This window comes from Cryptotermes secundus, unplaced genomic scaffold (genome assembly GCF_002891405.2).
Source record: "Cryptotermes secundus unplaced genomic scaffold, Csec_1.0 scaffold159, whole genome shotgun sequence".
In the NCBI taxonomy this organism is placed as follows: domain Eukaryota; kingdom Metazoa; phylum Arthropoda; class Insecta; order Blattodea; family Kalotermitidae; genus Cryptotermes; species Cryptotermes secundus.
In genome coordinates this window covers 704,909-728,228 of record NW_019725416.1, presented here as the reverse complement: position 1 = coordinate 728,228, position 23,320 = coordinate 704,909, and the positions used below count along the sequence as shown (strand labels likewise).

Sequence of the window (23,320 nt, the reverse complement as noted above, 5' to 3'; positions counted from 1 at the left end):
CTGGAACATGGTTCAGTATTTCTCATTCCCATGTTTCGAACTCCTTTTCTTGGTGAATTCCGCGAAGGATGTATGGAATGACCATCGTATGTTTATATATGGAACTACCAATTTCCAAACAACTTACTGCTTCATGTCTTCTAATTGATACTAACTCGGCTTTTCTCGGAATTTGAATTCTGTAACAAAATCAGGCCTTGTCAGCTGTTAAATGAAATTCATGAAGCACAAGGATATGAGTTAAACGGAGCAACTTTTTGCTGTGATGAAATCAGGGTGCAGGGTATAGAATATTCATGGACGAGGATTGCCTGTCCATTAGGCAGAACGTTTAGGATTCCATTGCAGGAAACTGCATTACGTTGTTTCGCAAAACGAATGACATTTCCCCTTTAGTACTCTTGGGAATGTTATTTTCATTCTAGCCTTTCATGTATCTTGTATAACTGCTTATTGAACATCGCCGTTCAGTTGTCAGCATTTCTGCTTCAATTCTCGGCCCGGAAGCTTCCATCGAGGCTTCCGTGGTTTTCATGAATCGCTTCCGGCAAATGGCCGGAAAACCAAGATAAATCAAGATAAACTCAGTCATTGGCTAAGATCTATAAGTCTGTGACGGTAGTATATTACTCGTAATAAAATTATGGTGTTTCTGGACTCGGTAGCGTAGTTGTTTTAGGCACTGTGCTACAAACCAGAAGGCCGTGGAATGGAATCCCGATGAGGTGGATTTTTTTTCTTCTTCAATTTACCTAATCATTCTAGCCGCACTATGGCCCTGGGGTCAACTCAGTCTCTAACAGAAATTAGTACAGGAGTCTTCCTGTGGGGGTAAAGGGGTACCTCAACATCTCACAACCCCATGGGCCTCCATGGCCTGTTGCAGGGATGCCTCTGCTTTTACTTTATGGTGTTTCTGGACATTATTCATCTTCCTGTTTTTATTCAAACACAACGTTTCGGAAGACTGGATTCTGTCTCCGCCCAGAAGCTAAAGCTTACTCAGATGGGCCCAATCCGTATTCGGAGTTAGGGACTAGTTAGTTATTGGAGAGGGTGGGTTTCCCCATGCACTTAGACCAGTATTGGTCCATTGTGCTTCCCTCTATGATATTGGTGCGTACCATCAGTCCCAATCGAGCCAGCCAGTTCGGCCTCTACTGGCTTGGCGGTATCTGTAATGCCTCCCCCATCTATCAGGCGTTAGAGACTACTGTTGGGCGGGAAACGTCCTTGAATTTGGCTCAGTGACCTCCTTTGGAGATATGAGGTTCTTTTACGTGCCGTAAAGCTACGACACGGGACCCACGGCTTAAAGTCCCTCCCGGAGGACTTGTTCCCTGAATTTTTCCGCCCTTAAAAATTCCACAACCTCCGCCGGGTTTGAACCCGCGTACCGCGAGTCATGAGGTGGGAACGTTAGCTCTAGAATACGGAGGCCGTTTGAGATAGGGACTAACTCTATTGATTGGGCTCCAGTGAGTAGGTTTTACCTGAAGACGGAGACAGAATCCAGTCTCCGAAACGTTGTGCCTTGAAATATAAGCAGGGCGATGTTTTTAGATAGAACAAGACGATGGATAATGTCCAGAAAAATAACATCCAGGCTGTACCGTTTCACTCTGTTAGTTTTGAGGTGCTGACTTTGGTGATTGCTATGATGCTTTACGTACTCTGGTAGATAAGTACCAACATTTCGGAGAAGTCTGCTGCTTTCAACTTCATGAAGACGGCGGGATTTCCCGAAACTTATTTACCGAAGTACAGGGCGTCACATCCAAGAAAACAGCATCTACATTGCACGTATTATCTGATATGCTGAAATTTCATATAGAGTTGTGTTATAACGGAATGGTTCAGCCGGCGCAAAGCTTACGCAAGTGTATTCCTAAATTCTGTTACATCTTCAAATTAATATGTTGGGAGGTATGTGAAAGTTGTTACCGTTAAAATCCTGATTATTGCTACGAAAATGGCGGTGATGATTATATAGTGATAGTATTAACTGTTAGTCTCATACTAGAAACTTATGTCCTTTTGTCATCAGACATGAACGTATAAATTTACATTTTCGTTCATCAATGGCTCTAAGTCTTTTGTTGGGCCCTGACCTCTTCTTCAGTTTCGTAATCTCTTTTACACAGACGGTAGGACTCCTTGGGCTAGTGATCAGCCTGTCGCAAGGCCGCTACCTACGCACAGGACAACACAGGGATCCAGGTCTTGAGTGGGATTCGAACCCTTGATCCCACTGTTCCAGCTAGCATGCCTGAGACCGCTGGGCCACTGTGAATTTACATGTTCACAAAACAATTTTTTATCAAACTCTCTCTCCTTGTACCTAGTATATGAAAGCTTAATTGAAAGAACTCTTAACGCATTTTAGAGGTTTGTGTTTTAATGTGCATTAATGATTTGTCATGTCGATCTGTACATTACACGAAGCGACTGCGAAATGGCCACCATGTTGTAATATTCTGATGCCAGTCCTATTCGATTTGATTTGGCCATATTCTGTTGTTATCTAAAAGAGTCTGACGTGTCTAGGAATGCGTGAAGTAGAGGTAACATGGCCGCTTTCCAGTCCGCTCCACATTTAACTTTCTGTAATGCGAGAAGTTGCTACTGTAGAAGGACCCCTGCATCCGGCCGCATTCCTCTTTCGTCCTGTTTCTTTTGTTACAACAGCAGCGCCTACTAATTAATCTTTTGCAAGTTTACCTTTCTTATGCATGTACGGAAGATCGGTCTTCAAATTAATTTTGAGGCGCGGATTCTCCATAAAGCGTCACATAATATGATAATCAGTATTCACGGAAAGTAGAATCCTGTTTGGGAAGCAAGCAGTTGCTCGGCTTCTAAGTAACTGCCTTCTATCCCCTTTTTAGAACCCTGGAGTTAATTATAATGTTCACAAGAACCAACCAGTTTTCCTTATTCTAAACCAGATGATTCCATGTAAGTTTTGAGGTTTTCATGGCGATGACAATGAAGAAAGTCGTCTTCCTGGATCTGGCACCGTGTATTCATGGTTTTAACCGACGTTCCTCCGAAACATCGGTTAAAACCAAGAATACACAGCGCCAGATCCCAGAAGACGACTTTATTCAGATGATTCCAGTTCATAACCTAGTTCCACATTCTTTTAAGATCTTTTTAAAATTATCCTACCATCGATTTCTAGGTCTTCAAAATGACTTCTTCGATTCAGACTTTATGACAAACATTGTAGGCACTTCTCATCTCCTCTGTGCGTTCTACTTGCCCTGTCGATCTCGTCTTCCGTCATATAATCATTTTAATATTGTCTGATGAAGATTACGAACTATGAAGCTCCTCTGTTCAGTTCTCTACAGCTTCCATTCACTGTCTCATCGTATGTAAATATTTTCTCCAGCACTCAGCCTGTGATCTTTTCTCGAAGAAAGTCAGTAAAAAACTTAGTGAAGGGCGAAGACACGTGGAAGTTTTAAAGCAATATAAAGCGCGAAATAGGCTGCAAGAAAAGAATGTGTTTCTTAAAAGCCATTCGTCTTTTAAAAGAATGCGACTTAAGGAAACGTCAGAGAGATAAGCATATTCATTAATCCTCTCGTATCATGTGACCTCTTCCTATCAGGTCTGTAGTGTTTAAACTTCAGCAATTTATGACAGGAAGTTTTGTAATGCAAGGCGATTTATTGATTATTTAAAGCATTCAGAGCTCTGTTAAAAGAATTTTTATCGGCTGCTTTTGTGACTCGTAGATTGAGTTGGGTTGATTGCGTATTTTCATCTGGACGGAAACTCTAGTAAAATGCTTATACATGTCCTTTCTACGATTAAAGAAAAAAGAAGATGACTTTCGGGTTGAAGTGCGTCACGAATTAACTATTCGATGCCTAGAGAGAGAGGGGGGGGGGAGGAACTGGAAGGGCGTGTAGTGAGAGGCTTTAAATTTTACAGAGAAACGAAAAATTTCCTGCTTTGAAATTTCCCAGAGAGCGCTCATTCTTCTACTGGAGGCACGTTTGAGAGAGGGCGAAGCGTTGGGAAGCTAAGGAGTTAGTAGTATGACCTCTTTGTAGCAGGGTAAAGGAGTTAAACTAGGACTTCATTGCCTGTGATCGAAATTTTTATATTAGCGTTGAAAATGCTTAGAGTGAAATTTTAATTAAAGTGGACTACAGTAGGCGAAATGTTGGTGTTAAAATATATTTCGATAAATACGTGAAAGTGTGACTTGTAAACTTGTGCTACAGTTGCAGCTACAGCATGTTGGTTAATCGCGCCAGACTGCCACGCTAAGTAAAGTTTTCTCTTTATTAATCTTGATGATTTATAAGAACAACAGTAATTTGTCATTGTGGTTTCTTCCTCAGAGTAAGTGGGGTGGTTGAGCTAAAGAAGACGCTAGTAGAGGAAGGATATTAGGAAGAGGAAGGGAGTTGTTGATGGCTGTCAACAGCTGTGGACACCTACTCATTATTTCAGAATCACACAGTCACACAGACATATAATAATAGCAGCATGCAGGCTGTCCTGCTGAGTAGACTGCCACAGCAAATGTCCTCGACTGTGCCGTGCCGACTTGTAATTACCTGACCCTCCTACTTTCCACACGATGATAGTAGTGCCTGCTCCTTTCTTTATATCTCTGTGCCATCCCATGTACTACCTTGCAGTGACGCTCTGGGTAAGTGACGGCTGTCCGCTAGGTCACTGATTCGCAGTGTCTTTCATCTTACGTATGGTAGGGCAGTACTGACTTGGATCCCTCATGTTTCAATGGAATGGTCGCTTTCAAAGTTCATACGCGTATTGTATTGTACTGTCTCGTGTAGGTGGTACGCGTGACGAAAATAACGGGTTCTAGATCATATGATTGGATTTATTAGTACCTTGGTTACAAGTTCTCTTGATTACACTTAAATACAGTGATATCGCTGATTTGCACATTTTCCATTCATCGTTACAAACGCGCTAGGATTGTCCGTCTTCATTAGTCGTCTCCTGGCAGCGGATCCCAACACAGAGACAAGCACTTCCGCTCACTATGAACTTTTCTTGCTATTTCGTTTTCAATCACTCTGGAGCCTCGCAACTGAAATTTTTTCTGGACTAGCTCCTCCAGCTTACGACTGACTCGTAACTGAACGGATTCTGTCATTCGTGTAATATAACCGCGACACGGACAACGCAGGCNCTCATGACCAGATATTTCTTTTGTATGAAGTTACTGTCCTGTCCATCACATGATAGCTATCACATGATAGCTGTCTTACCATTTCCTTGGTCGCTCTTACTGTTGCCTAGCAACGAACTGTAAATATTCGTCCTACTGTTGCGTCTGCATTTCTCGGGGTGTTTATCGAGCCGTTGCCTGGCAATACGTTGACATGTCACAATAGTTTAGAATTCAAGTCATGAAATATATGAGGGCCGTTACCTCCACAACCATTTCCGCTATTCTATCTGACGTAAGGAAATGGAATAGCATCGACAAATAACGTGTCAAACATGAAGAAGCTAGGAATATCTCCAGATCTATCTTTGTCTACTAGTTTACACTTTGACCTGCGTCGTCATTCTGGATGAAATGCAGTGCTCTGCAATGCCAACTGCGGTCCTATGCTGCTGGACGGTCTGGTGTTGGCTACCTGCTGGTTTTGGTTCCCGTCTCAAATCACCGGTTAGCGTCACGATTCACTGCTATTAACCGGGAGCGAGGGGTCTGCTATCGTAGGACTAATGAGAACGTATTCTCCTAACCCGTGTCCGTGATGATACAGTGCAACGGGTTGAATTGAGCTGCCAATAATAGTTCTTCGCTACTACTAGACCGGAAAGTCATACAGGGGCGGGAAGGGCGTGTCTGCCAGCTTCCGGGACACACACACGGTATATTTTTATTCGGGCAGGGTAGGTGTACAGGTGGACCGGTTTTCTTTTGTGGAGTGATCTCGGCATGGATTCGTTAAAGCTGTCTTTATTGATTATGTGTGAGTTGAAATCCAAATCAGAACCTAACATTCTGATTGGGGAAATGAGTACCTAATTAGTGACTGACATCCATCTGGGATGTATCACTCTATCGGGTTCGCAGACTGGCGGTCTCTTTGTGTCAGTTGATTGTTAATTAGACTAGTCGTGGTATGAATTTGCGTTCTTCATAACCATTTTTAATTCTTTCAATTATGTAACCAAATTTTAACTACCTGACTAACTCCATGGCGTGTAATCAAATGGTAATCTACCATCTGATTGAGTAAATAGAGAAGAAGCCTTCTCGATAAGCTGATAGTTGCTCAGTTTTTTCAAGAAGTATCTAGCACTTTATAAAACCCAAAACTTCGTTACCATGTTGGCATTAGAGTGCCACTTGTTCCTACCCTGAGCCAGATGGATCCAGTTTACATCCTCCCATATTATATCTTTACTATTCATTCGAATATTATCCTCCTATCTACAAAAAGTTTTAGCATGTACTCTTTCCCCTTCACGCTTTTCTACGGAAAGTTTGTGTGGACCTCATCTCTGATTTCTCTCATGCGTGCTACACGCCTTGTCAATCTCGTCCTCTTTGATGTGCTTGTCTAAATGTTTGGGGAGAAATAAACTCCTTATTATGAACTTCTCTCCACACCCCAGCTATTTCTTCCCTCTTTGGTTCATTAATTCTCTAACACCCTCATTCTGCGATCTTCGCTTAGTGCTGGAGACCAAGTTTCGCGTCCGTACAAAACAATAGATGAAATTGAATCAGAGCTGATAATATTGGCTCCTGTGTTCTATCTAAAATTTCATATCGGCAAGTGTTTCAACAATTAAGCTTCAGTACGTACAGTTTGTTACAAGTCGGCGCTTCCTTTATTTTATATTTTCTTATTCGAAACAAAGGAAGTGGACACGAATATGAAGGAGTGGAAGAGTGGGAAAAGCAGCTAAAGGTAATAGAATATAATATGAATCCTGTTTGAGTTGCGGTGACTTCAGAAGAATGTATTTTCTCCATATTCAGGGTCGAATATATGATGACGAAGCAACAGGTAAGCAGCAAGCTGAGTGACTCAGTACCTCCGAAACGTCGGTGAAAGTCTACCTGGCTACATAGCGTTATCTACTAGAAGATGGTGTTACTTATTGCAGATTCTGTGTCTGGATGGTACCATCTCGAAAATGTGGGCTGTTTCTGACGTTTCGGAGGTACCGTTTTCACTGCAAACAGTAAACACATCTCTCGGCGACGAAACTTGTATTCAGACGGTGGAATCATTCAAAAGCAGAATGCACATTAGAGCTGTACCTAAGTGAATACCTGATACCTCCAGCAGAACAAATGTAAAAGGACGTAAAAGAAGGTATAGGAAGAAAGAATGAATGGAGTAAAGAATAATATAAAACTCTTTTGTCTCAAAAGCTTTGTCATTTTGTAACAGGAAATAATGACACTGTTAAGACACAAAGGCAATATAATTATGTTCGGTCCCATCATAAAAATTTTATTTGTGAATGAGTAAACTGGCCGGTCACGGTAGCCAAGCGGTCTAAGGCATGTACTGTCTTCGCTCTCTTGGAAACCGGGATCGTGGGTTCGAATCACACTAAGGGCAAGGATGTTTAGTTTGTGTGTGTGCGTTTTTCTGTGTTTATGTACAGGTAGAGGCCCTGCGACGAGCTGATCACCCGCCCAAGGAGTCCTACCGAATGTGTAAGATCTAGAAAAACCGAAGTGAACGGAGAAATTCATGGAGGTAGGCCTAGGCCCACTGGGGCTGTAGTGCCAAGGAAAAGAAACTGGGGGCCCTGTCCTACTGTAGAAGTGGTCATTACTGTTAAGGTGACGTGATCAGGTACATGAATTTCCAAGCCGCTACTTAATGCGTTGGATTTGGACCAAGAAGAAACGGGCCTGCAATTAGCCATAGGACGTTCGTCGCGTAAGTCTACGGTTCGAAGCAGTTAGGTGCGAGTCACCTACCACCTGCTGCATTATAATAAAACTCGACGTGGGTTCGTAAAGGTGGGCAGGATAGGAACAAGAAACACATTAACGCCGAGCCTCGTTTAACTGTCCATAACGACAGGGGTCTGTAACGAGAAGTTCTAACCAGTTGGGAAGCGGAGAATAAAAAAAAAAAATACATTCCGAGGAGCAGTCCCTTCTATAGTTTGCCTAACGATAAGAACATACTATTGCTTTTATAACAGCGTTGCAACATACAGCAAAAGTCGCGGTTCTTAGAAGTTGTACGCTTTTATGAAGTTGTATTAACGATATTCTATTAACACACTTGACTTTATGGGGAGAGAACAGAAGATCTGGCATTGTTTAAAAGGTTTACAATTACTGAATTGAAGTTATATGTTAGAAGATAAAATCTGGCATCGATGGAGGGAATTGTTGCATGTAGAAAGCACACCTCGAATCTAATAGTGCTTGCATATCTTCATATGGACGATCCTGCCACTCATGCTCTCACTTAGCGTGAAAGGTCGAGTATAGCAAATCGAATATATGTCACGTTCTGGTTATATGAAAGGGGGATATTTTGTTGTTAAAATAAATTTAAAATTATCATCCGAACGAATTAATTACGAATTAAAATATATTAAGGCCTCAAACACTTTAAACCGTCAAACGCAACAATGTTTTTATTGATTAATTTAAAATCAACGCTACATATTTTGACTCTTAAAGGGTAATCTTGAGATGTTCGATTGCATGTCTTACAATTACGAACTCCCTAAGATGACCCTTTAAAAGTCAAAATATGTAGTGTTGTTTTTAAATTAACCAATAAAAACATTGTTGCTTTTGACGATTGAACGTATGTAAGATATTAATACCTTTTTAATTGTAATACACGCAGCAGGATGAAAACAATAAGAATCATGAACAGCTTTCACTACTGTTTCACATTTTGCAGTAGAAGCGTAAATATCCTTTACTAAAGGCCAGTGCGAGGAAGGAGAAGTGGAAAGTTTGAATGCGTAAGGGTGGAGCCGTTGCAAATAATTTCTCATAAGGCACACTCTGTTCTTAAAGCTGTCTGTGCCTACCATAATTACTTGTGCCGTAGGGGCCACGTCATAGCTCAAGCGGTTAGTCACTGGCTTCCCACCGCGGCGGTCCGGGTTCGATCCCGGGTCTGGTCAAGTGGGATTTGTGGTGGACAAATTGGTGCTGCTGCAGGTTTTCTCTGAGTACTTTGGTTTCCCATGCCAGCTCCACAATCACCCTCACCTATCATCTGGGTCTGGTACAATAGGCCAGAAGTGGCCGCAGTACAAGGGGCTTAGTCCCACCCCACTAGCAATAAAACAAATACTTGGGCTGTTCTTGGATTGCCTTCCCTTCGAAATGTTTTGACATTTCATCACTTTCCATGGAACCTCACAACGTCCACTTCATTATGGTGTTAATTTAACATCTTCCGTTTTGAGAAAGTCAGACTAGATAATGCTCTTTTTTTCATATTTGTTTGGTAGGCCATGTTTTCATGTAGCTGGATGCTACAGGTGTAAGGAGATGGCAGGATGTTTCTCTCTAATGAAAATGCCACACAAATGTTATTGATCTATACAAAGAAGATAGATTCGCTTCAACTCGATATATCTCGTTTATAACACTGAGCTGTTTTCGTGTTATTATTAATAATAGTTGCAACAAGTGAGATGTAAAAACCAGTCACGATTGTGTATTAATACAATTATTAACTTTTTGGATATTATCTTTGTCTCATACATGTGGAATACTTAAATATTTGTCTTAACTCCCGCAGGTGGTTTAGGTTAGGTTAAGTTTGTATATCCAGTCTTGTTTCGGTTCTAAAATCCGGAGCTAGGGACTAGCTCTATCAATTGGACTTAACTGAGCGGGCTTACTGCTTGATGACGGAGGCTGAGTCCAGTCTCCGAAACTTTGTTTTAAATAATAAAAAAAAAGGGACGATGGACAATTTTCAAAAAGTCAGTAATTGCAATAACAACAATAAAACCAAACCTACGAAGATAGTTATAAACACACTCGAAAAGACGAGGAATTTTATCGACCAGCTGAATGACTGTAAGGTTTTCAGAAGGACTCTGCTCCATGAGGTCAAGTTAGTTATGTAGTGACGCATAATTGCAAAATTAGTTATGCGCTATTATAAGTGGTAGATAAGCAGTAAACCATACTAAATTTTGTGTTGCCGAAGTACGCTTTTCTAAGTATGCAATATGTCGTAGTTCGTGTTTGGATTAGGGTGAGAATATGAACCACATCCTATCCTATCTGTCTATCTATCTATCTATCTATCTATCTATCTATCTATCTATATCTGTCTGCCTGCCCACCTACCCATCTACCTGTCTACATTCCTTTTTTGCACCTTTGCCACCTTTTCTGTTTCTTTATCCTAAGCACAGTTTGCAGGACTCATTGCATATGGGATTAGTCCGTCGGACGCCCGCTGCCTGCACACAGACATCCATGCCGTTAGTGGGATTCGAACCCACATTCCCAGCGTTCGAGCGGGCGAAGATATTTCATGCCTTAGACCGCGCGGCCACTGTGATCGGCGAATCACATCCTAGCACCAGTATTTTCTGTTTAGTGTTATTTTCAGGAGTACGTTTTCTTAAGCACTGAATTATCAAGTAATGACTTGAAACGTAACTAACAAGTGCATATCTTGCAATTTTAAATTAGCTTGTAAGTCGCTTCGTAACTTTAATTTGCATGAATGTTGCGGTAGAAGAAGTAGCGCGTATAGTTCTCCTGATGATGATTCAGCATTAAGACGGGGCATCATTAGGGCAGAGTAATCAGAAATGCAGACACACACAAGTAAAGACAATCAAATAAAGAGGGAGTGAGAGAGAAAAGGTAAAAGCAAAATACAACGTATTAAAGTTGAATATTAAAAGGGACAGTAAGCCGACAGGAGGGAAGGGTGAGGGGGAGGGGAAGGAAATAAGCAAACAAATTGAGTTAGTCGTAATTCTCTGTCCTCCACCGGTTGTTCAGTGGACGTTCCTGTAAGGTGAACAATTCATTCAGCACAACTGAAGCAAGTATAGTAATTGTTTCCTGTGAGCTTATATTGTTAAGGAATAAACGAGCACAAATCGAGGTGTCTTACAAACGGAAGGTTGTTAGGATGCGTTTTTGCCAAATGGATTTTCTGGTCACCGAAATTTAAGTGTTATTACCTACGAATTCCTTGGATTCTGCTTATCAACATTTTATGTTGAACTTAATGTATCATATCAAAATTGCTACAATCAGTACGAATGAAATTTGTCTGTATTCTCAGTTCTCTGTAACAAACTTCGCGCAGCAATATTACGTATGTTTTCACACGCGTATGAGCAAGGATAGCTCAGCCTGCATGGCGACTGGGTAGGGGCTGGACGACCGAGAGGTCTGAGTTGAAGTCTCTGTAAGGTCAAGAATTTTCTCTTCTCCATGTCGTCCAGACCGGCTGTGGGATCCACCTAACCTCCTATCCAATGGGTACTGGGGGGGTCTTTCCCCGAGTTTAAAGCGGCCGGGGCGTGAAACTGACCACTCACCTCCAGCTAGTGCCAAGGTTAAGAAAATATGGAGCTATACATCCACTCCCCCATACGTCTTCCTGGCGTAGTGCTTAATTAGTTAAGCACAGGGACAACTTTGCCTTTTTACGATATATATGTATATATACAGTCTACATGCATACGTACATAAAAAGCCTGTATTTGAATATCTGAGTTTCTTATAGGTCTGTTCCCTGAAATGTCGAAATTAAAAGAGAAGCAATCGAAAAGACCCACGTTTCTTTACTTTGTTTTCTGTTTCTCAATTTACCGATTTATCGATTTTAGACATTGTGAGGTGTACTGTGTGCGTGTATGTGTAATGCGTGTATGTATATATATAGAGACACAACTTAGTCCATGTGTTCATATTTATTGTTACTTAACAGAGTGTGACTGTAGACGGGGTTTTGGATTGATGACTCGATTTATTACACACGTCTATACAATACTTCACTTCACTCTACAGTTCACTATTACACACACACTAGTGTCCACAGTCACGTCTTTGCAAGCCGTTGCTCTGTAGTGGCTGCCAATGGTGGACATTTCCCTTCCTCTTGGTTACCGAACTATCCCCAGCTTCAGCTACCAGCTACTCTCAAATGACTCTGAACCTACTGTCTTCATTCCACTAACTGTCCTGCTTATATCTCGGTGCGGACCTCACAGAAAGCACTCCTCTGTTGCTGTTTCCAGTTATTGCCGTAGAAACATACTTATTTGCGAAGCCATTATTCAGTGACAGCTTCTGCACATTTACTTATCTGGCGGTCGTTGTCTAGGAACGGGTCTGCATGCCACAAAATATATATACATGCGATATGTTTCGGCCACGTGGGGCCATTATAGGGTGCATAAAATAGTTCGTATAAATGCAATAGGATACTCGAATACGCTATTGCGAAATACTGATTTTACTGTTATCATTTATCATCAGCATTTCGGTAAATGTTGATGTAAAGTAGGCGTCCAATTTAAGCATCCATATTTCCAATTTCGATTGCCCTGAATCCTAAGTGTGAGTCAGGATTAGGCGTAAGATCGGTTCACCTCTTTGCTCTTCGAGCCCTGCGCCTGTGCGTGACGGCTCTTGTCACGAGGGAGGGAGTTGCATGTATGAGAATTCTGTTCTTGATTATAGACGCGTGAGAAAAATGTTAAGAAACCTTACACCCTCCGTTTTGAATGGAAGCTGGGTTTAGTATATAGGATTTGTTCAAGGAAAGCGGACCGTAAAAGGAAATGAAAGGAGAAGAGAAGGATGGTTAGAGAAAAAGGAGACATTTGATGATTTGAAAGTGACGGAAGCAGCGTTCTGTTTCCTGTCCTTCCTTCTGTTGTTAGCTTATTGTGCTCACGATTGCCCGGTTTCAGTGGCACGTTCCTCCTGACTAGTCGAAAAAATAATATTTGATTTCATGTGCTCGTTTTCTCAGATTCATTTAAGAATATTGTTTGCACCCATCTTCTGACTAAAGATGTAAAGTTAAAATACAAAGTAGCTATTATTTTATGTGTTGTTTTATATGGTGACCGTCTCTGTGGTCTAGTGGTCGGAGTTCCTGGCTACAGATCCAGAGGTCCTTATTCGATTCACTGCGCTACCAGATTTTCTGAAAAGTAGTGGGTCTGGAACGGGGTCCATTCAGTCTCGTGATGATAACTGAGGAACTATTTCAAGGAAATAGCGGCTCCGGTATAGAAATCCGAAATTAACGGCCGTGGGGATCTGTTGCGCTGACCACGTGATACCCTCTATCCGCAAAAGTTGGCACTAACTTCGCCGGCAAGCGACGGTCGCTCGGTCGGTATAGTTTGATTGCGGAATACAGGCCACGGAGTTTTATATGATTGTGAAGTTTAGTCCCTAATTCAAAGGGAATAATATCTTTGAGTGTGTCTGAGACCAGGTTGCTCAGGAAAATAGTTGGACTTAGGAGAGGAGAAGTAAGCGGAAATAACTTACGAATATATATACATTTAGCATATAAAGTTCTGTTCTCCTTGTGTAATATATGCTGTGTGTGTGTGTGTAATGTTGAATAGATTAATTCATACACATTTCCTTAAATATTTTCTCTTGTTATTCTTCCCAGTTTTTTGCTGCCATCTTTTTACTTACAACGACTAAGATATAACCTATAGGCTAGCAGCAACTTACTTTTCCAAGCACGTTCTGAGTAAGTACGTTCCGATACGTGATATACTGAATTTGTTGTTGAATGTGTGTTAACATAAACATGTTTAATAACCACATATTGAAACAGGTTTTGTTCTGAATGAAGCGTTCGCAGATGCCTGAGGTCCCCTATTGCTTTACGCAGATATGTAATATCATTTATGAAATAGTGTGAACTTTTTCCTTATCTACTGATTATGATTGGGGCACGCGGTAGCGTAGTTGGTTGAGGCAGTGTGCTACAAGCCGGAAGGTCGCGGGTTCAAGTCCCGATGAGGTCATTGGATTTTTTTCAATTGACCTAATCCTTCCAGCCGCATTATGGCCCTGGGTTCGACTCAGCCTCTAACAGAAATGAGTACCAGGAATCTTCCTGTGGGTTAAAGGTCGGCCGGCGCGTAGGGCTGACAACCTTACCGCCAACTGTGAGCCGATTGTCTAGAAAATGTGGGAACCTCAACATCTCACAACCCTATGGGCCTTCACGGCCTGGTACAGGGATAGCTTTACTTTACTCATTATGATTATAAATAAGGTGTTGATGCTTGATACAGAATTATATGGAAGAACAAAGGTTGCATTATGAGGTGCCTAAGGAGATGAATAAATCTTCACTAAAGTAGAGAAATTCTGTTTGAAAATATTATTTACACGCAAATTTAAAGTCAGTTTCATGGGGTTAGACGGCCGGGGATTGAAGCGTGCCGCTCACTTGCATCTAATGCTAAAGTTAAGAATGCGGTGCAGTTCTATTTCAATTCCTGCTTACGTCTCTTTGATGTGGTTCGTAATTAAGCATAAGGAAAACATCATGAAAACAATGCACACTATGAAGAAAGCAGTCTTCTGGGATTTGGCACCGTGTATATGTGGTGTTAACCGACGTTTCGGATGACCGTGTCTCGGTGTTGTCGCTTGCAGATTTACTTATACTTCTTCAACCCTGAAGATGGGGGCGATACGTTCCTCCGAAACGTCGGTTAACACCACATATACACGGTGCCAAATCCCAGAAGACTGCTTTCTTCATAGTCACCGCCGTGAAAGCCTCAAATCTTACAATGCACACTATATTTGACTGCGCCGGTCACGGTAGCCGAGCGGTCTAAGGCATGTACTGTCTTCGCTCGCTCGAAAGCCGGGATCGTGGGTTCGAATCCCACACAGAGCATCGATATTTAGTGTGTGTATGCGTTCATTCTGTGTTTGTGTTGTCCTGTATTTAAGTAGAAGCCTTGCGACGAGCTGATCACCCGTCCAAGGAGTCCTACCGTCTGAAAAAATGATTATGAAACTGAGAAATGAGCCCTATGTTCCAAAGTGGGAGCGAGAGGAGAGAGGGAAAAATATCTGACTGCTACATTGACTCAAAAATTCACTAGAGAATTATTTTTATGTGCAAAGTTGGGCTGTCCTAACCACATGTTGTGTTTCTCGTGTGTTCCAGATGCTCTAGGTAAGTGGCTGTTCTCGACCAAAGCGACTGCAGCAGATCTGCTGGCAGCTAGTCACATGCAGGTAGGAATCTTGTTATTATCTCCTTTTTACTGTCAGGCCCAGGCCAGTTCCGGCCTGTATGTGCACGTTATTTGATTGCCAATTAGGATGAAGAATTACATGACCTAGCTAATGGATAAATTTACTGCACGGCTGAATATTCTGTTAGAAAAAAAAACTTTGGAGTTTCACATATGGAAATGAAATTCCTCTCTATGGAAGTCATAACAAGAAACTTAATGTATTTTGCCCTAATTATGTTAACTGAATATAGGCATCTACTTATCTTCTGATGGATCAGTAAGTAACGTTTCGTGAGTTTTACTCGTACCAAGTAAGAACATTCTTAAAATTCCTTATAGATCTCTGTGTTCTGTCTAAATCTTTACAGTGCACTTGGTCCTGTATACGACAAAGTTTAACGATGTTGATACAGGGTGTTTGCACTAAAGATTTCTACAGTTACTACAGGAGAATGCCGGAAAAATCCTTCAAATTAAGCCATGACCGTTTCCTCCCAGTTCCGTTACACTTCATTTACTAATCTTCTGATCATTCGATTTTGTATAATCTGGGTTATTGACAGCATCATTATATAAACAAATCATACAAAAATGAAATTCTATATTATTTTATGAAATTGCATAAATTTCAATGGAATTTAATGTCTGAGTTACCTGAAGAAAAAGCGGCCTCCGTAGTCTAGAGGTAACGTTCCCACCTCATGACTCGTAGTACGCGGGTACAAACACCCGGCGGAGGCCGTCGAATTTTTAAGGGCGGAAAAATTCAAGGAACAAGTCCTTCGGGAGGGACTTTAAGCCGTGGGTCCCGTGTCATAGCTTTACGGCACGTAAAAGAACCTCATATCTCCAAAGGAGGTAACTGAGCCAAATTAACGGTCGTTTCCCGCCCAACAGCAGTCTCTAATACCTCTGGTAGATAGGGGAAGCATTATAGATACCTCTCAGCTAGTAGAGCCGGTCTCGCTGGCTGGGCGGGACTGATGGTAAGCCCCAGTACCGGTAGGATATAGAGACTGGTAAGAAATCATAGAGGGAAGCACAATGGACCAGTACATGGGGAAACCCACCCTCTCCAATAACTAACTAACTACCTGAAGAACGTGTAGAGTTATACAATATACCCAAAATGGGTGCAACAACTGAAGGAAGAAAAGGTGTTATTTTTTAATTTATTTAAACATTTTCAGAATTTATATTTGCGTTTGTAAAATCAGGAAATCCCTTTGAAAAATAATGGCGTCTCACTTAAATTGCGTCCTTTTAAATACACATTATTCTGACAGAATACAGTATGAATTGAATTTTAATATACATCTATACCAGGCATATCCAGCTTCAAACTGGTTGTGATCGACTTTTTAGTGACAAAACTGCCAGTGATCTACCTCCCCCTCCTATCGTCCTACCTCGCTTTAAGTAAAAATATTGGTAAAAATAAGAGTTCATGTGATAAGGATAGAGTAGGGACTTCCCCACAGTTCACTTAACACAAGTGTAAAGCAATTTTCACGTAAACTACATAAGAACAGAAAAATAGGAATGACTAATACGTATTTTCCCTTCAAAACATGAAAATAATCATATTATATTACAAGTGAATTTACCTGCTTTTCACGTATAATTTCCTTATAGGCCTATGAGATCGACCAAAAATCGTCCCGCGATCGACCGGTCGGACATGCCTGATCTATATGATATGTGAATATGTGGCTGTTCATTTATTTCGTATATAAGCTTACATTTATTTGTTTTAACATATAATTTAGATCCTTAAGAAAACCATTTTATAGGCCACGCCATAGCTGAAGCTGTTAGTCGCTGGCTTCCTACCGCGGCGGCCCGGGTTCAATCTCGGGTCTGTTCAAGTGGGATTTGTGATGGACAAAGTGGCGCTGGGGCGGGTTTTCTCCGAGTACTTCGGTTTCCCCTGCCAATCTTCATTCCACCAAATTCTCCATCGTCATAATCACCCGGGGCAGGTACAATAGGCCAATCAGTGGCCGCCGTGCCGAGTGGACCCAGTTGGACTCCACCCCCCACTAAGCGAATTAAAAAAAACTATTTTATATGTTTTAGAAATCGCATTCAAATGAGCTGCGTGGTTTGTGGTTACTAATTTATTTAGGAAAGATAGAACAAGGGATCATTAGCATGTTCCCATGTTCTTTGAACATTGACATTATCTTGCGAGATCATTATGAAAATGGGGTCGTGGTATTGAGAAAGAACTTATTTTGTGTAGAGAAATCCAGTCGAACTATAGCTGAACGCGGATGGGTACAGTGAGTTGGTGGGCATTGATTAATTAAAAAAAAAAAAAGAAGAACCTACTAGAAGAATGGGCGAAATATTTGAAGCCCTTTCGATGGCCAAGAATGTAATTAAAATTTTTTTCTCTCTCTCTCCCTCTCAGCCTATTAAAATCCTAACGGACACAATTTTACGAGCTTCTGACTTGTCTAGTTCTCTTCGATGGGACAAGGCTGGTGTCCGCCAGTAAAACTAATAGTAGCTTCCTTTTCTATCAACTGTAGTTTTCGTTTTTTTTTCGAAAACGGTTTAATTAGAAGAAGCAGAATACATTCAATGCATCCCACACCATATGCTTTTCCCCCCTTTTTGCTTGCTTTCTGCTATAATCTCTTCCCTTCCAATGTGTTGAAGATGTGTAGTTCCGATGTTTTGAATTTTACCCATTTAATAGCTGGGAGTGTTTTGTAGAACACGTTTAATCGATGTTTTCGCACCTATTAAAATTTTCATCATCATCATCATCTTCTTCTTCTTCTTCTTCTTCTTCACCGGCCCAAGGACCCTGTTTGTGCTTCGGCATCCTCCATGACTTCCTGACAGTAAATTTTTCTGAGGTGGTGTCGTTGGAACTACGTCCATCCCCCAACCTGGAGGACAAGGGACGAACATTCGTCTGCCATCTATCTTTTGACCTATCTAATAAGGGTGCTCCTTCCAGGAGCTTACGCTCCCGCCAGCATAGTTGTCCGGGACTTCGAGGTGCGCGAAAATCCTCTCCAAGATAAGGTAAAGTCTTCGAGGAGATGTTAAACAGTTACATTATCGAAATATATCGATGAAATTAGATTTGTACCCACAGATGTTTTACAGTTTATGTATTGCTATGAGGTTGATCCGAAAGTGGGTTGGAGCACAATCAGCTGTCAGCATCTGTTTTTAAAGGCTTTTTGATATGAACGAGTTGTTGCCTTCCTTTTCCAAAGTCTCTCTTAGTTCACTAACCGTGATCATTTTGATGGAGATGAAGTGAGTATCCTGGAAAGTAGAAATCCAGTCTTCAAAGAGTTAAGCACTAACCAGGTCTTATTAGTTTTTCTCACTAAAACATTGTAATGGAGTCGATCAACGCGTTGCCAGGCAACGACTACGTAAACACAGCCCAACACGCAACAATAGATGAGGCTGTGTTTTCTGTGTCGTCCTCGCCACGTCCATTGCTGGCAACGGACCAGTGAACTCTCAGTCTGACATGTGACACGTGTTTTCTGTGGGGTCCATGCCGAAGAATTATAAGAGCTTCCAGAATAACCGAGAGTGCAGTTCAGCAGTGGAGAGCACAAGGACGTGAATGGAGCATGTCCTTAGTGAATTGTGACGATTACTTGAGTACAGATTAGGGCGGAGAGTGATTGAAGATGAAATAACTTCATAGTGATTTGAAGTGCTAGTTTCTGTGTTGAGACCCGTTGCCAGGAGACGACTAATGACTGGATATACTAGTGCGTGTGCAACGGTGGACTGTAAAGCGATAGCGTTATAATTCAGTAGTGATTAAGAGCACTTTCAACCGATTTGCTAATAAATCCAATCATCTGATCTAGAACCCTTTATTTTCGTCACGCGTACCCTCCTACACGTGAGAGCAATTTACTTCTTCTTACAGCGTACATTATCACACTACTCGCACCTAAATTAACCGAATTCTAGTCCCGAATTTTAAATGTAAATATAAGGCCCCTTTCTGCGCATTATAACCATACTTCGCAAATATACTCTCACAGAAGAAAATTTGTACACTATTTCATCCTTTTTGTTAGTAACATTCCTACCGAGAAAATTGTACCGTAAATAATAATTCAATTCATGTTTATTTACGTGCAAACTTAACAGAACAGAGACCAATTACAAAGCTAGCACGAATAGAGAAATACACAAAAATAATTAAAAAACAAAATACAAAAATTGTAGTCTGTATTAATTACACAGTTAGCATGAATAAGATACAAAGACAGAATGTGAGAATTTGAGTTTCAAATAGAGCAGCATACAATAACAATAACAATAATAATAATAATAATAACGAAATTAATAAAAATAATGATAATAATAGTAGTAATAATAATAATCTCTTCTTTTTTTATTTCTTCTTAATGTTGGGTAGTTCGTGTTGCGTGTTACATAATTCGAAGGTGGTTTATAGTACGAATAATCTTTGGTGGCGTATCCACGAGATACAAACATCGATACATATCCTCACTATTCACGCGACCTGATAGGCCTGAGCCTTCAAGAAATTCATTCGTCTGAAAGTTTGATGCTGATTGTATTGTAAGTTGCGCAGTGCGGCTTGTAAACTGGTGATATTCACGCTCTGTAAAACTTGCATGTGTGTGTGTGTGTGTGTTTTGTGCCTACGCTTAAGAATTTCCTCTCAGCTTTGATTAGTTGATCCATTATCACTTGTTACTCTAGACACGTGTGAACCTTTCAATTGTTTTTGTATCCGCTTCATTCTTCCATTCCTAGTCTCATATTATTCGAAAGAATTGTTCAACACCGCGTTTCTCAACCATCAGACAGCGGGAAAAGAAATACACCGATTAAGACGTTTTACTTTGAGACAGAACATAAATAAGAATTGATGGCATTGCACTAATGAGACTGATTGTAGCACATTCCATTGTTTTCTCTTATTAATAATTCAATATATATTGTTTTCGTAATTGAAACCTGACTAGAGGAGTGCATACATATTTACGTATTATTAATGTCGAGCACTCAATTGATATAGGTTCCCAACGGTTGCTGTAACACCTCTGAACAATTACGCCCAAGTTTTTAATCGTTGTTCCAGTTAACCTACGTCCACTGTTTCGTGTTACTACACTGCTTTGCCGAAACACTTCCCTACCTTAAACAAGCTCTGTGTGTGTGTGTGTGTGTCCTTTAGTAAGAATAATTATGTTCACCTTGCTGATTGACACTGTTTCAGTGACACCGAAAATACTTTTAGATGTGACGTTGCTGCTGATATAAATCTGAGAAAGTACCGAAGTTATGCTCACGTATTCCCCTCTCAATTGTGAGAATGAACTCTCCGAAACTGAACGCCATGTTGGAATATGTGTTGCAGATTATCTCCCGCGTGTCTCAGTGTGACATGGCGACTCCTTAAGGAGGTTCTGTTGTGATTCGTGATATTAATGATTCAAGCAAGCCCAAACAATTAACAAATCGTCCATTTAAGCCATCATGTCTGGATTCCATTCCCAATTTCTTTAATATTTTTTTGTCCTGAAATTTGATAAGATGCATGCGGATCGAACAATAGTTAATTTTCAAATTTTGTAAATTGTGAATACATTAAAATAAAGCGCAATATAGGAGTGTGGTATCGAGAAATAAGTTAGGACATGAGTCACAAAATTGAGTACGTATAAGCTGCTTATAAGAGCCGGGTAGAGCAGTCTGTATAGCGACTGGCTACGGGCTGGGCGACCGAGGGGTCGGGGTTCGAGTCTTAGTAGGGTCAAGAATTTTCACTTGTTCCTGTCTTCCAGACCGGCTCTAGGACCCAACCAGCATTCTATCGAAAGATTACGCGGGGCTCTTTCCCGGGGGTAAAGCGGACGTGGCGTAAGGCTAACCACTCACCTCCAATTAGTCTCGAGGTCAAGAAAATGTGGATCTATTCATCCACTCCCCCATACGCATTCATGGCGTAGTGCTTAATTAGTTAAGCACAGGTACAACTTTACCAGAGCTTCATAATCAGAGTCCATGATTTATTTTATCCGTCTTCTAGTGCATACATTCATCTATCCCCTCTTCTCACTCGCACTACATGTGCGAAGACAGCACACACACACACATACCCAGCAGGTCCAGCAGTATAACACACGCAGTCACAGGAGCAAGACGCAACACAGAGCACAATACACGATAGTGAAAGAGTGCTCCAACAGAAGATGATAGAAGTGACTCGCGTAATGAAACACGACGTAGGAATGAAATATCCTGTACAATTTTAATATTTTAACACTTAACATTTATCAGTATATATGATAAATATATATTTTAGTTATTTTAGTATGTATAGACAAGGCATGCAATGAACTAGTTTGTCGTGGATTGGATCAGCACCTGAAGATGGCACTTTTGTGCCGAAACATGTAGTGCGAGTGAGAAGAGGGGATAGATGAATGTATGCACTAGAAGACGGATAAAATAAATCATGGACTTAAATCAGTGCAACAGGACGCTAAAATATAACATTAATAATCAGAGTCACTGAGAAGCTGATGATTTCTAAGCTAGTCAGTAAATTCCCTATCTTTCATATGCCCTGAAGGATGATTACCATATTCGCAGAGGCACATGACTGATCTCTGTCCTGAACCTCAATTCAATCTACACGTTCCACGTCCCGCCATCTACTCATAGGTCTACCGAATTGTCTCTTACCTTCAGGCGTTACGATGAAAATACGTGCATTGCCGGTCTCATGCTCCTGAATTTGATTATCTTCGTAATATTTGGCAAAGCGTGTGAAGGGTGATTAGAACTCCACTGCAGCCCTACGGGTCCTAGAAGGCGATTAAAGGGCACCTGGCGCCTGGGGGGACATAAATACAGAGACCTGGTCTTCCAGGTTGAGGGTAGTATGAAGGCTCCCAGAGCCGTCAGGAAGTCCTGTGAGACTCTGAAACAATCATTGTGCTGGCGAGGGCCAGCAACAATTTAGCAGTGTCAGGTTAGTTGTTGGACGCAAGGCTGACGAACTTGCTCTGTAAAAAATATATTGTTGCTGAATCGAAAGAAATGAAAACCTGATGGCCTATAGACAAATGTGGCACACTCTTCTAAGGAAGTCTGTGGTTCAAAAAGGGATATTTTTTCAATGATGACGACGTTGATAAATTATGAAAATGTGTTCAGCCCTTTGCCAAGCTCTTAATTTCAGTTCAAAATATTCTCCTCAACACCCAATTATCAGTAGAACTGAGGCTCTGTTGTTCTAATAACGTGACAGAACAAGTTGTACAGCCATTCAGAGGAACAGGTATTTCAATCTCTACGTCTTATAGTATCAGATAGTTGGACAGAGTCAGAATAGAATGAAAGCCATGTTTCTCCGAAGTTAATCTGTCCATAATTTTTTCGTGAATGCAGTTTTGATCTGTCACTCTCGTTCCTAAATACATAAAATTCGCCACAACTTAGATTTGTATTAGGTGTTATATTATGATTCATCTCGAGACTCTTCATAAAATGTACACGAAAATTTCGGTCCTGTAGCTTGCAGTATTACTATACCGCGCGTCATGACGTCGGGATATGTAATCCGAATTCTTGAGGGGAAGCCAAGCCAACTTGAAAATGGAAACTGTAATGCGTGGCAATTTTACTTTGACCTGGATTGCACGTGTATAGCAAGCCATATAAGCTGTCCCTCTGTTGCAGCCTCACTTACTCACGTAATCTATTTGTTGAGCGGCCGCAAAGTAGATTGGCAGAGGGGGTGCAGGGGGGAGACAAGAGATGAGAGCAAAGGAAGTGACGTGCCCAGCAATCTAATACTGGTCTGGTTGTACACCCGTTCCCTTCTTTCTCATCCACAGGACTTGCTCACTGAAGTCACACTGGATTAGGACTTGCTACTGTCATCAATAGGACACTTTCAGGTATTGCAATTCCATATAAAGACGAGCAATAATGAACCTTAACAATAGACTCCGCACGTGATGGATGATCTATGTTGCAACGTTTGGAGAGGAAGGAGGGGATTGACAACATTCATGCACTGCAATTCGTTTTC

The 23,320-nt window shown here is 41.2% G+C and overlaps 1 protein-coding gene across 10 annotated transcripts in view; it reads left to right on the top strand.

Annotated features, from left to right (window-relative positions):
• Nucleotides 1-23,320, top strand: part of LOC111863322 (homeobox protein homothorax) — a 1,160,896-nt gene that overhangs the window by 773,981 nt on the left and 363,595 nt on the right. For all 10 annotated transcript variants that reach the window (XM_023849545.2, XM_033751014.1, XM_023849541.2 and 7 more), the window contains one exon: nucleotides 15,174-15,182. In XM_023849545.2, coding sequence (XP_023705313.1) covers nucleotides 15,174-15,182 — 9 coding nt within the window. The remainder of the gene's footprint in view (nucleotides 1-15,173; nucleotides 15,183-23,320) is intronic.